The 15,845-nt window shown below is 54.0% G+C and overlaps 1 protein-coding gene, 2 non-coding genes and 1 pseudogene across 3 annotated transcripts; 2 read left to right on the forward strand and 2 right to left on the reverse strand.

Moving 5' to 3' along the window:
• LOC120375816 overlaps window positions 1-15,845 on the reverse strand; it is a 647,258-nt pseudogene that overhangs the window by 87,248 nt on the left and 544,165 nt on the right.
• Window positions 10,280-10,350, reverse strand: TRNAS-CGA. Its single transcript has one exon. It is a non-coding gene; the product is annotated as a tRNA-Ser (tRNA).
• On the forward strand, window positions 10,676-11,147 carry LOC120375821 (DNA-directed RNA polymerases I, II, and III subunit RPABC2-like). Its single transcript, XM_039496764.1, has one exon. It carries the CDS (start codon window positions 10,685-10,687, stop codon window positions 11,066-11,068), a length of 384 nt encoding a protein of 127 aa, XP_039352698.1. The 5' UTR covers window positions 10,676-10,684; the 3' UTR covers window positions 11,069-11,147.
• Window positions 12,199-12,272, forward strand: TRNAN-GUU. The gene has a single exon. It is a non-coding gene; the product is annotated as a tRNA-Asn (tRNA).

Below are 15,845 nucleotides of genomic sequence, written 5' to 3' on the forward strand. Positions count from 1 at the left end.
TCCCAGCCCCTCTCCAAGGGTTGCAGGTGTCTGGAGGTGCTGCCTTCCACACCTTCCTAATTCACACCTCATTCATTCAACAGGGCAACTGATTACAAAGTGGGGGGAAGATCTTATTCTACTCCAAGCAAAAAGACATTTTTCTTTTACCTTAATTACACTACCTTTAGGGCCTGCTATAACATATTACCAAGGTTCAATACAAAGTCATATAAAAGTTATACAAAAATGCATAATGCAGAGATTTATCTATAACTGCATTGATTGACTTCTGTGTGCAGTAATATAGTGACCCCTGGGTCTTTGAATGAGGCGTTATACTTGGGGGGAAGGGTGAGGGGGTGAGTGGGCAAAGAGGCGAGCAGTGAACCAGCAGGAGTTCTAGGGGTGGGCATGGAGGTTTCTGGCAGGAGGAGGAGAAGGTGACAGGAGGCGAGGGGGGGTGGGGGACGGACTAGGCGGGATGCAGCAAGCCAGCAGGGCGCGAGGGGGGGAAGCAGGAGGTGAGGGGGGGGCTGAGCAGGGAGGGGGCAGGTCCTATTTTACTGCTGTGATCTGGTCACCCCATGTGTGCCGTTTCTTCCTCCCTCCGCCCCCGAACCTTGTTTCGAGGGGGCGGGGCTGGGGCAGGAGGGTTTGTTTCCACAGAGCCGGGCGGCGCTGGGGCAGGGAAGGAGGGGCAATTTTATATTAATAAGGAAATAATTTATAAATTTTAATAAAATAAACATTAGTGAAGAAAATCAGTTGTACAACTATCAAAACAAATTATTTTCCTGATATGAAAGTGCAAATCAGCTAATTAATATATGATGCAATGTATGTAATAGATAATTTTGTTATTATTTATATAGTCATGGAAAGTAAATAATACATGGAAGAAATGAAAGGGGATTTTTTAAGGTTTTTTTTGTTTTAGTCATCCCTGCCGTGGCCCCATCGAAACTGTTCGAATTGGGCCCCGCACTTCCTGAAGCCGGCCCTGACAATGAGGCTAATCATCTAGTGGAACAAGCTCCAAAAGGGACGTGGTTAATTCCCCATCACTGCTGTGTGTAAATCAAGACCGTAGCTCTTGCTGCAAGACACCTGGTGTGTGGGTGTCCCTGTTCCCCCTTCAGAACCTCTGGTACATGGTGCTTCCCTCCTCCCAGTTCAAGATCCCCATCATGTGGGTGCTCCCATCCAGGATCTCTGGTGGGTGTCTCTGTCCCCCACCCCATGAACTAGCTCCCGTGTGTGGTTTCCCCTGCCTGCCCCCATCCGGGATCTGTGGATGTCTCTGTTCCCGTTTTCAAGATCCGTGTTGCTTGGGTGCGTCCCTCCCCCAAAGTCAGAATCCCCAGCGTGTGGGTGCTCCCATCCCCCCCTCCAGGCTCTGCAGGGGGTGTCTGTATAAAAAGAGACTGTGTCTCACTGTCTTGTCCAGGCTACGCTGCAGGGGCTATTCACAGGCGTGACCCCACTACTGATCAGCACAGGAGATTTGACCTGCTCTATTTTTGACCTGGGCCGGTTCACCCCTCCTTAGGCAACCTGGGGACCTGAAGCTTCCCCAGGATCACCATATTGACGCTGAGCTTAGTTCGGACACCCGATCAGCACAGCCCCCTGCAGCCCAGAACTCCTGAGCTCAAGCAATCCACCGGCCTCAGCCTCCCCATGAGCTGGGAATCACATGCACCAGCCATGGGGCCTGGCTGGTTATAGGGTCTCCCGCTTCCAATTTCAGGCTCAGCCTGGGAGCGCTGCGCTCTGAGCGGGTGGAAGTGGAGCCTGGCACTGAGCTGATGCGCTGAGGGTTATTTGCACTGTGCGCTTCACACGGAGGTGAAAACACGGGGCACAGATCTTTGAGCACAACCCTCGTCCTGAGGAATGGGGGAGGGGCCCTGCATAAAGAGAAACCGGCTCTCCCTGGCGGGGCTGCAGCGGCTCTTCACAGGGGCAGTCCCACTGCCAATTGGTACCAGAGTTTTCAAAGCCTCCTTTCCTGACCTGGCTCCCCTCTCTCTAGGGGGACTGGTGACCCCAAACTTCCCAGAAACCATCATAGCGAGGCCAACCTGAGCACAGACACCTGCTCAGCACCCCGGGGTGCAGCCCTGAACTCCAGCAATCAGCTACACTCAGCTGCCCACCCAACAAGCGTTACACGCAGGAGCCTTCATGCCCCGCGTGTTCAGCTCCCTCCCAGCGCCAGCTTTAAACTCCGCTGCTCAGTTCTAAGCTTTGGCCACACGGGGGCAGCCTGGAGCTCAGCCAACGCCTCCGGTTGCTGGTTGCGTTTCCCGCTCCTCGTGGCAGGTTCACACCCCGCAGGCAGATCTCTGAATCGGAGCCGAACCGTTCCCCAAATCCAGCGCTTTAGCAGCAGCTTTGCTAGGAAAGCGCTGACGTCCCCAAGTAACGTAAGAGCCAGAGCGCTGTGTCCAGGACCTTCTATCGGGCCCCTCACCGTAGTGTCTGTCAGGCGCAAGGAGAAACCAGGGAAATGTTTTCATGGCGTTTAAGGGCAGAAGGGGCCATTAGCTCAGCTAGTCTGACCCCCGAATAACACAGAATTACACCATGACACGTATTGATCCCACAGACCTTAGATAGATCAAAGCGTTTCAGCCCTCAGGAAGGAGGCTAAACTGGGTACCAGAGGCAGCGAACAAGGGGCCCCCAAGGCAATGGCAGGGAGCTGACGAGGTGAAATATGCCCAGATGATCCCAGCAGGCGACCCACCCCCATGCTGCAGATGTGGGAGTCCCTGTTCCTCCTGCCCTTAAGAATCTCTGGTGGTAAGTGGGTCCCCCCAGTTCCCCAGGTAAGAATCCTCCATGTGGTTTCCCTGGCTTCACCTCCAGATAAGAACATTGTGTGGAGGGAGTGGGAGGAAGGTTGTCTGGCAGATATGTAAAGGGGGACTGTGTCTCCCTGTCTGGCCCAGGCTCCTGGGAGGAAGTGATCTCAGTGTGTCTGGCTGTCTCCATTCTTCCCGCCCATAAGAATCCCTGGTGTGTGGGTGCACCCTAGACCATTAATGATCTCTGGTGGGTGGGTGTCTCTCTCCCCTAGTCAGGATCTCTGGGGCGTGCCTGTATAAAAGGAGACTTTGACTCACCCAGGCTGGGCTGCCATCATGGAACAGACCAGGTCCTTCTGTGGAGGGTTTGCGTTCCTCCAAGGACGTGATCTCAGTGTGTGTGGGTGTCCCTGTCCCTTCAACCCTTAACAATCCCTGGTGCGTGGGTGCGCTGGGTCCCATTACAATCCCCTCTGTCTTACCCCCCATGAGGGATCCATTTGATGTGGGTGTTCTCCACACTACCGGGGGTGTCTGGTTCCCCTGTCCCTCCTGGTTAATAGTGGAGTGTGTGGGTATCCCCCCCGCCCGTTAAAGATCCGTGTTGTGTGGATGCCCCCGTTCTTCTCATTAAGAATGGTGCAACGAAGCATATGGGTGTGTCCCCCAGCCCATGAACTAGCTCCCGTGTGTGGTTCCCCTACCCCCACCCAGGCTCTGTGGTGTGTGGGTGTCGCTGTTCCTCTTTTCAAGATCCGTGTTGCAGGGGGCGTCCCTCCCCCCAAGTCAGAAGCCCCAGCGTGTGGGTGCTCCCATCCCCCCAGCCAGGCTCTGCGGGGGGGGGGGTGTCTAAAAGGAGACCATGTCTCACCGAGGCTACGCTGCAGGGGTTACTCACAGGGACAATCCCACTACTGATCAGCATGGGAGTTTTGACCTGCTCCATTTCCGACCTGGGTCGGTTCACCCCTCCTTAGGCAACCTGGAGACCCCAAGCTTCCCTGGGATCACCATAGTGATGCTGAACTTAGTGCGGACAACCGATCGGCACAGCCCCCTGCAGCCCAGAACTCCTGAGCTCAAGCGATCCGCCAGCCTCAGCCTCCCCAGGTGCTGGGATCACAGGCACCAGCCACAGGGCCTGGCTTGTGTTATGGCCTGGCTTGTGTTCTAGCCTGGCAGCTGGAGCTTTAAACTCTGCTTGTGAGCTCTGTGCCTTGGCCATACGGGGACAGCCTGGAACTGGGAAATGCTCCTGCTTCCCCCGCCCCCATCTCATGTCGAGCTGCAGGCGCCGCTGTCCTCCCAGGTAAGATCCCGGATGTTTCGGTGCCCCCATCCCCTGTCCAGGTGTCCGGGTACCTCTGCCCCCCATACAGAATCCTGGGTGTGTGGGTGTCCGTCCCTCTGCAGAGGATCCCGGAGTGTGGATGCCCTTGTCCCCCGCTACAAGATCCTGGGTGTGTGGGTGCCACTGTCCCTCCCAGTAGATCTCTGGTGGGTGGGTCCCCAGGGTGTGAGTGCTCCCATCCCCCGATACAGGCGGGGGGGGGTAAAACTGGCTCTCCCTGTCCTGCCCAGGCGGTGCTACAGCAGCTGTTCACAGGGGCAGCAACCCCACTGTCACCCTGCAGCTTTAACCTGCTCCAGGGGTGACCTGCTTCCCCCTCCTTTGGGAGCCCGGGGACCCCGAACTTCCCAGAGTCACCTGATCGATGCTGAGCTGAGCTGTCCCTTGTGCAAAGCAGGGGGCCAAATTCCATGGAAACAATGGATAAGCAGGGGGCCCTAGGCACATCCAGCCCTGGCCGTGAGATGTTCCCTCCCCTTTTCTTTATGCCCCTGTTGTTATTTCATGGATTGTCTGGGATGGGGGAAAAGCTGAGTTCACTCCAGGTGGAGGGGGGAAGAACCCTGAAAATCTCAGGCCCCAACTCCTGCTACGAGGATCACTGAGGTGCTGGGAATCTGCATGGGAAAGGGACGGTGTGAATTGTCAAGGTGGGGAATGAATATCAATCTGCAACAAGATCCACCTAATTAATCACTGACACAGGCTAATCCTGCCGCAGATAGAAAGGAAACTGGGAGTGATTCTTTGCTGTTCAGCCATGGAAACAGTGACCCAATTGCACTGCAGTGAATGTGCTGGGGAAAGCTAGACTTTACAGGCAGGTGGAAAGAGCAGATCCTAGAAACACCTGGAGCTCCCCACAGCACTTCTGCCACCGGGGTCAGGTGTTGAGCGACTCACAGCGCCCCTCCCTTCCCATTACATTCCAGGAGGGGGTGGCAGCACCCCCACCCAATGCAGGGAAGAGGGCTGAGTGTATCTCTGCACCCTGAGCCCAGGGCACCCACTCTCTCTGCCCCACACATCGAATCTGGCCCTGCAGCAGAGTGACCCCTAAGAACCAGCAACTTCCAGGACAGCAGATTTGGCCTCAGAGCAGGGAATGTGTCCCTCATGCTGCTTTTAGGCCACTAGGTGCTCTGGAAACAGGAGGGCTCTAAGTGTAACCTATAGCACAAATGGCCCATCTGGGGATGTAGCTCAGTTGTAGAGCACATGCTTTGCATGTATGCGCTCCTGCGTTCAATCCCCAGCATCTCCAGGTTCTTTTCACCCTGCTGCTTTGCTCATGCCCTGCAGGAGTTTCAATCCTGCTCAGTGAGGGGCTAGTGCCAATTGCATGGAAGGTCTGGGGGGGTTTCTGCTCCTAAGTCTCCTCTGCACATTTAAGATTCCCACCTGCTGTGCTGCTTGGGACAAGGGTAGATGAGAAGGGAGAATCCTCCAGCACTGGAGGGAAAGGTCCCATCTGCACAGACTGAGAGGCAAAGACTAGACTTATTTCTTGTCTGGGCCCAATCTTTTCACCTGCTATAGCCCTTGTTCCAGCTCAGGTGGTAGCTAGGGGATGTCTCATGACTGCAGCCACGTTTGTTCAGTTCCACCCTCTTATAGAGCTTTGGTACAAGGCAGGAATCTTTTGTCTCTCTCCTGGGGAAAAGCCCCAGGATTAAGATGGATTCCTGTACCAGGTGACATGGTCACATGTCCCGTGAGACACCCCCCCCCCCCAAGCCTTCATTCTTCCTGGCCTGACTCACAGATGGTGCAGGACAGAGCCATCTCCAGTAAATTGTCCTGGTTAATGGGCCATCAAGAGTCCAAACCACTATTAATGGCCCACACTTTGCATCATTACAACAGGACCTCAGAGTTATAGTTCATATTTCTAATTTCAGATCCAAGAATGATCGGTTCATACAAATAGGATGAACACACACCGTAGATTATAAGCTTTGTAATGATACCTTACAAGAGACCTTTTGCATGAAGCATAGTCCAGTCACTTTATATTCACACTCATTAGCATACTTTCATAAAATCCTATGGAGTGCAACGTCACAGCAGGGAAAGGGTTTTACTGCGGCACCTGGGAGCAGTTGAGTTTCATGTTCAGGCTGTGGTATGAGTTCCTTCACGTTTCTCGTAAGCACACAGGGACCTTCGCGGGTGCTCTCGATACAGGAATGGCCCAGATATGATAAAGTGATGGGAACTGCATTTTCCCCTTTTATTTCTGTATTTCCAATGACATTTCTGTTTGTGATTTCGTTTTGCTTTGTATAACTGTGTTTTCTCCTGGATTTGATATTTAACAAAAAAAAGAATACGGCCTCAGGGCACCAGATGGAGGAGCAGGTGGGGCTAGGACTGCTAAGAGAGCCAGAGTAGCAGGTTTTCTGTATAGTTTCCTGCCCTCATTTTTCTTGACTAGTTTCTCTTCTGTACAAAATTTGCTTTTTGTAGAATGTGAGCCTGGCTAGCTCAGTTGGCAGCGCATCAGCCTTCTAATTTGAGGATCCAGGGTTCAAGTCCCTGGTGAGGTAAAGAAACACTTTCCCCCTGTGACATACCCAAAGAGTTTTAGAAGGACTCTCCTTGACTTTAGTTTTTCCTTTTCAGGACATGGCCTTTCCCAGGAAGGGTCCTTTACTGCCTGGGACTGAAGGTGCTACTGCCTCACCTGTCCACTGGCTTCACAGTCTGGAGGAAGAAAGGCCTCTGGGCCTGCAGCAAAGTGCTGTGTGCTGACTTTTTCAGCAAATGCAGGGCTGGCCAGAGAGGCATGTTCCCACTGAGACCTCCCTGCCAGAAAAAATTGTCCCCACAGACAGGGGCGGCTCCAGGCCCCGGCACGCCAAGCGCGTGCTTGGGATAGCAAGCCGTGGAGGGGTGCTCTGCCGGTCACCGCGAGGGCAGCAGGAAGGCTGCCTTCGGCGGCATGCCTGCGAAGGGTCCGCTGGTCCTGCGACTTCGGCGGACCTCCCGCAGGCAAGCTGCCGAAGGCAACCTGTCTGTCATGCTTGGGGCAGCAAAATGCCTAGAGCCGCCCCTGCCCACAGAGTCCTCCCTGCTGGAAGTCTACAGTAATCAACAGGTGCTCTGCTTTGGGGGAAGAGGCAGCGTAGGAGCGGGGCCTTGGGGAGAAGGGGTGGTGCAGGGGCGTGGAGTTGAGTAGCAGGGATGGGGCTACTGTTCGGGCTCTGGTGGCCGCTCCTTTTAGGGAGCCTGTTCCGCTCCTGGTCGGACCTCAAGACGTCCCAGAGCAGAGAGGGTGGCCAGCAGAGCGGTGACAGGGGGGAACGGCAAGTGGCCGGCAATGTGGCCAGACAGCGGAGGGAGAAAGGGGCTTTCCCCCCAGGAGGTGAGAGGTGAACTCTGGGTTTTCATTGACCCAGGGCAGCAGCTGTGGGTGAGGTGCAGTGAAGGGAGGGGCACATCCACAGAGCTTCTGGTGTCTGGATTTAAGAGCCCGAGGCAAAAGGCCACTGCCCAGCGCACTGTGGGGCGGGTGTTTTGCTCATAGTGTTGTGAATCCTGATTGTGGTGTTTTCCCAAGTTAATACAAGGTGATTTTCCTCCTTTAGTTTCTTTTCTACACTCAGTGCGTGTGAGTGGGGAAAGTATCGCCTCTTAGAGGCACCCAGTGGCCAGGGTTAGTTTCCCCAGGTTACTGGGTGGGGGCTTAAGCAGACTGGGTGTTGTATTGTTGAAGAGGAGCCCCAAGCACCCAAACAGGGTGATTTTCCTCCTTTTTATTAAAGTTTCTTTTCTACACTCAGAACAATGTCCGCCTTTTCCAAAGAAGTGCTTGGAGGGGGGTTTCTCATGTTACCATGTGGCCTAATGGATACGGCATCTGATTTCGCATCAGGCGATTGAGGGTTCAAGTCCCTTCGTGGTTGTGATTGTGCAGTTTTACCTTTGGGCTGAAAGTCCTGCTCCCTTCAGGGCTGGAACCTCTTCTTGGCCGCTCAGGCCAATGCTCTGGCTTCAGCTAGAGCCCCGGGAAGGAGTTGGGGGGTGGGTGTCACAAAGGCTGCGGCATGAGCCCCAGGTGCTTCCAGTCTCGCCTTTGCCCTTCCTGACTTGCCAAAGAAAATGGGCGGCTGCCCGGGCTAGTGTGTGCGCCTGTCCCTGTGCTGGAGGGTACTTGCTACACAGCGTCTTTGGAGCCTGGGTGTTTCTCTGCTTCTTGCCAGCTGGGGAAAAGCCTCTTGGGGTAAAATCTCCTGCCCCACTGCAAAAGTGAGCACCTTGAGTGGGACCAGTCAGAGGCCCCACCGATGGGGGCTGGCCCTGCTTTCCTACCATCTTCTGATGTTGGCCACAGAGCATCAGCAGCCGCCCCACATGCTGGTGACCTTCAGTGGGTGTTTGGCATGGCAGGGAGCAGCCTGGCTGGGTGTTTTGGTGCCTGTCTGCTGGCCACACATAGGCATGGTCCTGACCTCCTCTAGCCCTGTGGCTTTTAAGCCTTCCCTTGGAGCTGTCAGCACCAGCTGCCTCTGCTCTAGGTGCCCAGAGGAGGAGGTGTTGCTGGGTCACTTTTACAGATGCCCCTTCCCTGGTACTGCCCTTGCTCAGCTGCACAGAGGAGCTTCCATCCCCAATCCCTGCCTGTCACTGCCCAGCAGCCCTCTGGTGCCACTCCTGAGGGTCACCCTGCCTTGCTCTCTTCCTGCCATGTTGGGAAAGACAGCTCCCATCTCGCCTTGTTAAAGGTCAGGTGGGCCAACTAGGGGCAGAAGCCCCTTCTATGTTTTCCTACTGCAGAGCCCAAGCTCAGGGACTCACCTTGGGTCAGGCACTGCAGTGCTCCCAGAAAACAAGCCACCCCTGTACAAAGAGGGATGAAAGGGCCTGCCAAAGCCTGGGATTGAACCAGGGACCTTTAATTCTTCAGTCTAACGCTCTCGTAACTGAGCTACTTTGGCAGCTGCATTGAAGTATTTTGGCCTGTTGCTTCTCTGTCTGGGATATTTTTGTCAGCAGTTGCACACAAAAAGAACAGGAAAACGAATGGCTGCTCCACACCCCCACCAGAGGAACCCGACGCCCTTAGCTGTGGGGAGTAAGAAGTGGCTGTTGGCTGACAGGGCCTGTCCCCGAGGAGCTGGAACAGCAGCTGCCGCCTCCCCCTCAGCTCCAGGCTGTGGGAAATGCTCATTGCCTGGCTGCATGGGCGGCTGCTGCTCCGTGCTCTGGAGAGCGTCTGTATTGCTCTGTCAACCCCCCGTCTTCACTGAGCCAGTCTGGTAAGGTCCCAAGTGCCCCCTCCAGCCTGGCAGCTGAGAGTCTGTGCAGACATCAGCCCCCCTGCCAGCCCCACAGGCAGCAGCAGCGCCAGCCCCCCAGCACCACAGGGGCACTCGATGCACTTCCTGTGGGGAAATGGCTCCTTGGCGTCCAGCTGCTAGAGTGAGAGCCAGGAGAGAGCAGTGTCTGGCTCACCGTGGGGGAGAGAAGAGACCTGGTGAGTGCGGATCTCCCTCAGTCTCCCCCGCAATGCTGGTCACTTCTATTGTCACTGTGATAGTCAGTGCTTCCCTTCAGGGCTGGCCCTAGAGGGGTGCAGTCCCCGGAAAAAAAAACCCTTTCCTCCTCCACCCCTTCCCCCAAGCCCCCACCCCAGTCCCATTCCTCTCCCTCCCCCACCTCTTTCCATCTCTGCTCCTCCCCCTCCCTGCCCAGCGCCTCCTGCACTCCACTGAACAGCTGATCACTGGCAAGTGGGAGGTGCTGAAGGGGAAGAGGAGGAGCTTGTCAGCAAGGCCTGTAGTGGGGGGTGGGGAGCTGGCTGCCAGTGGGTGCTGAGCACCTATTTTTTCTCTGTTGGTTCTGCAGCCCCGTAGCTCCCATGCAGTCGCTGACTCAGCTCCTTTCACACGCTAGAGAGAGGAGCAGAACCAGGGCTATGGCTGATCTATGGGGCACCAGGTGAGTGGCAGAGGCTACAGGTGCTGAGAGTTTGCCTGACACCTCAGGGACACAGTGTGAGGGGGTGTCCCAGGCATCTCTATGAAAGGAGCAGAACAGGATTTACTTGGGGTGGGGAAAGAATTGAGAGTGGCTCAGGGGGTTGGACAGAGGTATTGCCCAGGTGAGAGACTGGCTAAAACACAGGCCTTGCTGTGAGCAGGATTTGAACCTGCCTATTGAATTTCGACTCCAACACCTTAACCACTTGGCCATCACAGCTGTGAGCACAAAATTGCCCCAGTGCCAGAGAAACTGGTAAAGAATCACAATGCCCAGGCATGAAGTCATCTGAGCTACAGAATTCCCACCGCAAACCTGGCTCCCAAAGCACAGGGGGGATTTGGGGTTCATTCTCTTTGCTTAGCCATGTGCAGTCGCACAGCAGGATGCAGCTGGTGGGACAGGGATACTGAATGCTCAAGGGTCAGACCCAGGAAGGTTGAAGCTGCATAAGCTTCTTGCCCTGAAGACAGCCTGCTCAGAGAAAGGAAACTCCCACAGAGGGGTCTGCGGTTGGGATCGCATCGCAAGAGTCTTGCGCCGGGCCGGCAGCATGTCCGACAACGAGGACAACTTTGATGGTGACGACTTTGACGATGTGGAGGAAGATGAAGGGCTAGATGATTTGGAGAACGCAGAGGAAGAGGGTCAAGAGAATGTAGAAATCCTTCCATCCGGAGAGAGACAGCAGGCAAATCAGAAGCGGATCACAACTCCATACATGACCAAATATGAGCGAGCCAGAGTCCTGGGCACTCGTGCACTCCAGAGAGCGATGTGTGCTCCAGTCATGGTAGAGTTGGAAGGAGAGGCAGATCCTCTGCTGATTGCAATGAAAGAACTCAAAGCTCGGAAGATTCCCATAATCATGCGCAGGTACCTGCCAGATGGAAGCTATGAAGACTGGGGTGTGGATGAGCTAATTATCACTGACTGACCTGCTTCCTGTCATTGTCCCTGGTTCCTCTTTCACCTGCAGATGCTTTTATTTTTGTTTATATTTGTGTAAATAAAAAATAAACCCCCATTTTTAAGCAAAAAAAAAAAATCCGGACTGGCTGTGTGTAGCGCACTTCCACAGCATTGCCTTCTACAGCCCCTGACGCAGCCACTGGCCCGCCGGGGAGAGCTGGACCCAGCAGAGACCCCGGCGGGGACCAGGCGGCACTTCGGCAAGTGCCCCTGGTGGGGCTGGCAGCCGGACTCTTAGCACCGAAGAGCCGGGGCTGGCCAGGGGAGTGCGCCAGGCCGGGCAGGTAGGCAGGGGGCGGGACCTGACTGGAGGGCTGGAGCCAAGTGAGCAGGTGTGGGAGCAGAGCATTGTGGGAGAGGAAGCAGGAGTAATCAAGTTTATTTTCCTGTTTAGTTTGCATCAAGGACAGAGTAACTGTACCTGGCATTTGAAGCCTGAAAGCTTCACCCTCACCTGAAAAGTACTCACCATTAAGGGGTATGGGTTCCAAACGCCAAAACCTGTGGGGAGATAGGAATGGATGTTTGTTTAGAATCTGCTTGTATGAGTGGGTTCCTGCTGATTTTTTTTTTTTTTTTTTTTTTTGCTGTTCTTGCTGTGTAAAGACAAAAGTATTTTGGGATCTCTTAGAATTGTTGTTAGTGCTGCACTGCTGAAATCATTAGTCCTAAGCTTATGCTATGTGATCTCCTTCACGGTATATTTTGGCCCTGGGAGATAAAAGGCTGCTCTGTGTGTGGTGTTAGGGACTGAGGTAGCAAACATTGATGGCAGAGGTGGTGCATGTGCCACAGAAGTCGTGTGCCCCCCCGCCCCCGCTCCTGTCCAAGAGTCCAGTATTTGCATGAACCCACCCACTCACCTGTGACTAACAATCTCGCTCTGCTAACTCTTCCAGCAAAACAGACCAAAGAAAGTGTATGCGAGCGCTGTACCACAGCCCCGGTGCTCTTTTCGGTTCCTTCCCACAGAACTTTCCTTCCATAGCAGTCCAGTTCCTTGCTTTTGCTTGGCTAACCACTGCATGCATGTGCTATACCGTACCCTGAGCTGATTCCGGGCTTTTGTGCTCAATACAGCCTTGCCCCCTCCATGTCTCTGTGGCGCAATGGGTCAGCGCGTTCGGCTGTTAACCGAAAGGATGGTGGTTCGAACCCACCCAGGGACGGCGCTAAGCCCGTGCTACTGCCTTGCTTTCACAAGGCCTGTATGGGGAGCCTCAAAGGTCCCATTTTGCTGCCTCTTGGCCTCAGTGCTTTCAGCTGGTGGTCCAAAGAGCGGGCTGGATGCCATTCAGAAACCCAACTGCCAGCAGCCGTGCCGGAGGCTCAGGCTTAATCCTCAAAGCCGAGCACAAAAACTTTCAGCCGGGAACATTTCGCTCCCTTCCCGCCTCCGCCCAAGCGGCAAGGGAGAAGCGGAGGAGACACACCGGCTCAAAGACGCCTCCCTCCCACTTCCCTGTACGCTGTGCAAAGCTCTTGGCCCGCCTCATGCCTCGTCAGGAAAGCGCGGCCATGCGGCCCAAGCCTGAGTCACGTCCGCGGCCTGGCCCGCCCCGCCCCGGCTGACGGCGCGCAGAGCCACGCGAGTCAATGGCAGGTCGAGTCGGGAGCCTCGGCTCTTTCCCCTGACAGCCACACACACAGCGCTGCCTAGCGCCCCCAGAGCCTCCCTCGTGTTCTCCCGCAGCAGCCGCCTGCCGGTGTGGGTGGGAAAAGGGGACCAGGAAGCACTGCAGCCTCATTCCGGGACAGGAGGCCCTCGCCACGCCCAGGCCTGCCTCTTGCCTTCAGCCCAGGCAGCCAGAGGTGCCAGGAGCTCCTGGCAGGCCGCCGCTTGCCTCAGCCACCTCTTGCCTCATGGCCTAGGCTCTGGGGCTCTGCTGGTCACCGGCTCGCTTGAAGGCCCAGAGGAAAAGAAACAAGCGCACGCGTAGCAGAGGATGGTTTCGATCCATCAACCTCTGGGTTATGGGCCCAGCACGCCCCGCTGCGCCACTCTGCTGCTTCTTCACACTCTCCCTGTCACCTAGCTGCCACTATCCGGATGAGTGCCTGACATGCCCTCGCTCTGGCTGGCAGATGAGCTGGCTGCTAGGCAGCTGCCCTGGTCCCCGGATTGGAGAGCTAGCTTCTACAGGGTTAAAAGGATGTATTTGGGGTTTGGACCCCATTGGGAGCTGGGTAGCTGAGTGCCAGAGACGGGAGCACTTCTTAAACTGTTTTCAGTTACGCTTGTGGGGACGAGGGTCAGCCTTGGATCCGTGTCTGCAGCAGGCAAGCACCTCTGGCTCAATCGCCCCGCCGTATTAGCAGACTAAAACGCGGAGCGAACGCACACGCCTTGCAAAGGAAGAGGAGCCGGATCTCGAACAAAAGTCAGCATTTTATTAAGATGAGGTTCAAAGAAAAAAAGTGTACGGTACAGAGTTTTGGCGTAGAAGTTTCTGGTGCTCAGGGAACAACGTACAGCTTACCCAAGGTGCAAAGTTCGGTTTAAAATGGGGTGGCGTAAGGAATACATAATCTGCAATAGCCCTGACGGGGTAAAAGGTTAACGTACAGACACTGAGTTAGGAGGGCATGTTGTCCATATGAGGGCTACGTTCGGGTGTGGAGTATAACGAGCGGTTACGACGATGAGGATGGATTGACCCGCGTTAGGTGAGTTTTAACGTTCGGTGTTTTGGAATCTTTGCCACAATCTAGTTGAAGCAGGGTCAGTATGAAGTCTACCCTGCCATCTGTTGGTGATCTGTCGTCAAGGCCTTTTGGGGCTGATGTCATTTGCATGGTTACACCCACCCCGGATTGCATGATGGGAGTGCTTGTCCAAACGGTCATTTCAGCTGCTGCGGGATCCCCAGTGTCTTTGTTATTGGGGCAGGAGTAATCCAGTGTATGTTCCTGTTGGTTTTGGATCAAGGACAGAGTAACTGTACCTGGCCTTTGAGGCCTGAGAGCGTCACCCTCGCCTGAAAAGTACTCACCATTAAGGGGTATGGCTTCCTAACGGCAGCGCGTGGAGGGAGGTAGAAACGGATGTTTGTTGGTCTCTCGCAGGTGCTGCTGATGTCCTTTCTGCTGTCCCTGGTGTGGAAAGACAGAGGCAGAGGCGGTTTTGAATCTCTTCAAATTGTTGTGAGTGCTGCAGTTGCTCACCCTAAGCTTATGCCGTTAGATCTCTTTCACGGTGTATTTTGGTCCTGAGAGCTAAAAGGTGTGTTGTTAGGGAGTGAGGTAGCAAACGTTAGTTGCAGAGGTGGTGCATGTGCCACAGAAGTCGTGTTGATCCCCCCCGCCCCTGCTCCTGTCCAAGAGTCCAGGATTTTCATAAACCCACCCACTCACCTGTGACTAACAATCTTACTCTGCTAACTCTTCCAACAAAACTTTTCTGCCAGGTTCTCATTCCGAACTGTATTCCTATGAACTTAAGGTTTTAAATAGCATCACATTCCATCTCCTTCAGTATAACTCAATTTTTCACTTATCTAAGATTTTAAGTGTATGCCTTAACACATTATTTGTAATGGAATAATAATTAATTCTATTTTTCAACTAAAGAGAGAAGAAAACCATATAACATGTATTTAGAGAATTCAGCAGAATCTCATGATGTTAAATACATATATTTTCAATCTCTCTTAAATTGCTATTCTTTGGAACCCATGTCCCTTGTCTAACGATTTTTATGTAGGTTCGGGTGAGTCCCGAAATCATGAACTGCTAAGTACCGTTCTACTGTTTTTGATTCATATGACCAGGATTACTACACTTTATTACTCCTGCCCTATTAAGAAAGTGTTTGGGGATCCGACAGCAGCCAAAATCACCATTTGGACAAGCACCCCCATCATGCAATGCGGCGTGGGTGTGACCATGCACATCAGCAACCAAAGGCCTTTACAACACATCACGAACAGATGGCAGGGTAGAGTTCATTCTGACCTTGCTTACATCCTCCCCACAGCCAAGAGTTGGTGCTCCTGATAAATCACACTCCCTATTATACCAGCTCATTGGTATTGAATGCTGAAGTTATGGCTAGCAAAAGTAGCCACCCATCTCTGCTCTGTAGCATCCAGCTTAGCCCTTCTTAACACATAAGTCAGTGGATTGTTCTCTGTGCATACCTGAAACTGAGCACCAGACAAGTAGTCTCGAAATTTCTCAATGATGGCCCATTTCAAGGCCAAGAACTGCAGCTGGTGGATGGGATAGTGAGTTTCGCTATCAGACAGTCCTCAGCTGGCAAAGGCTACAGATTTACATTTACCTTCCACTTCCTGGTAGGAGAGTGCTCCCAGACCCTCAAAACTGGCATCAGCATGCAGGATACTGTTTGTTTGGTCAGCAAGGACTAGGACTGGCACATGAATCAGGCAAATAATGATTTCCCGTAAAGCCCTGTCACATCTCTCATCCCGCCATGTCCCCAATGGAGAGGAGAGGAGCCCCTCCCCTGTCCCAGGGCAGGCGTACCAGATCTGTGGGGGCAGATGTCCATGGCCCAGCCCAGGTGAGCTGGAGCTGCTGGGGAGAGAAGTTCCTTCCTCAGCCCAAGCCCACCAGAGTTGATGTTGCAGTGGGGGAGAGGTATTTCTCACCTGGTTTTTAGATGCTCTGATGAGAGGGAGCAGAAGAAAGATTTTTCTTCTCCTTACATTTCAAATTCTCCACCCCCACCCCTAACCATTTTCTGCTCTAGCCTGATCTCTCTCTTATGTGTCCAGGGC

This window comes from Mauremys reevesii, linkage group 12 (genome assembly GCF_016161935.1).
Source record: "Mauremys reevesii isolate NIE-2019 linkage group 12, ASM1616193v1, whole genome shotgun sequence".
In the NCBI taxonomy this organism is placed as follows: domain Eukaryota; kingdom Metazoa; phylum Chordata; order Testudines; family Geoemydidae; genus Mauremys; species Mauremys reevesii.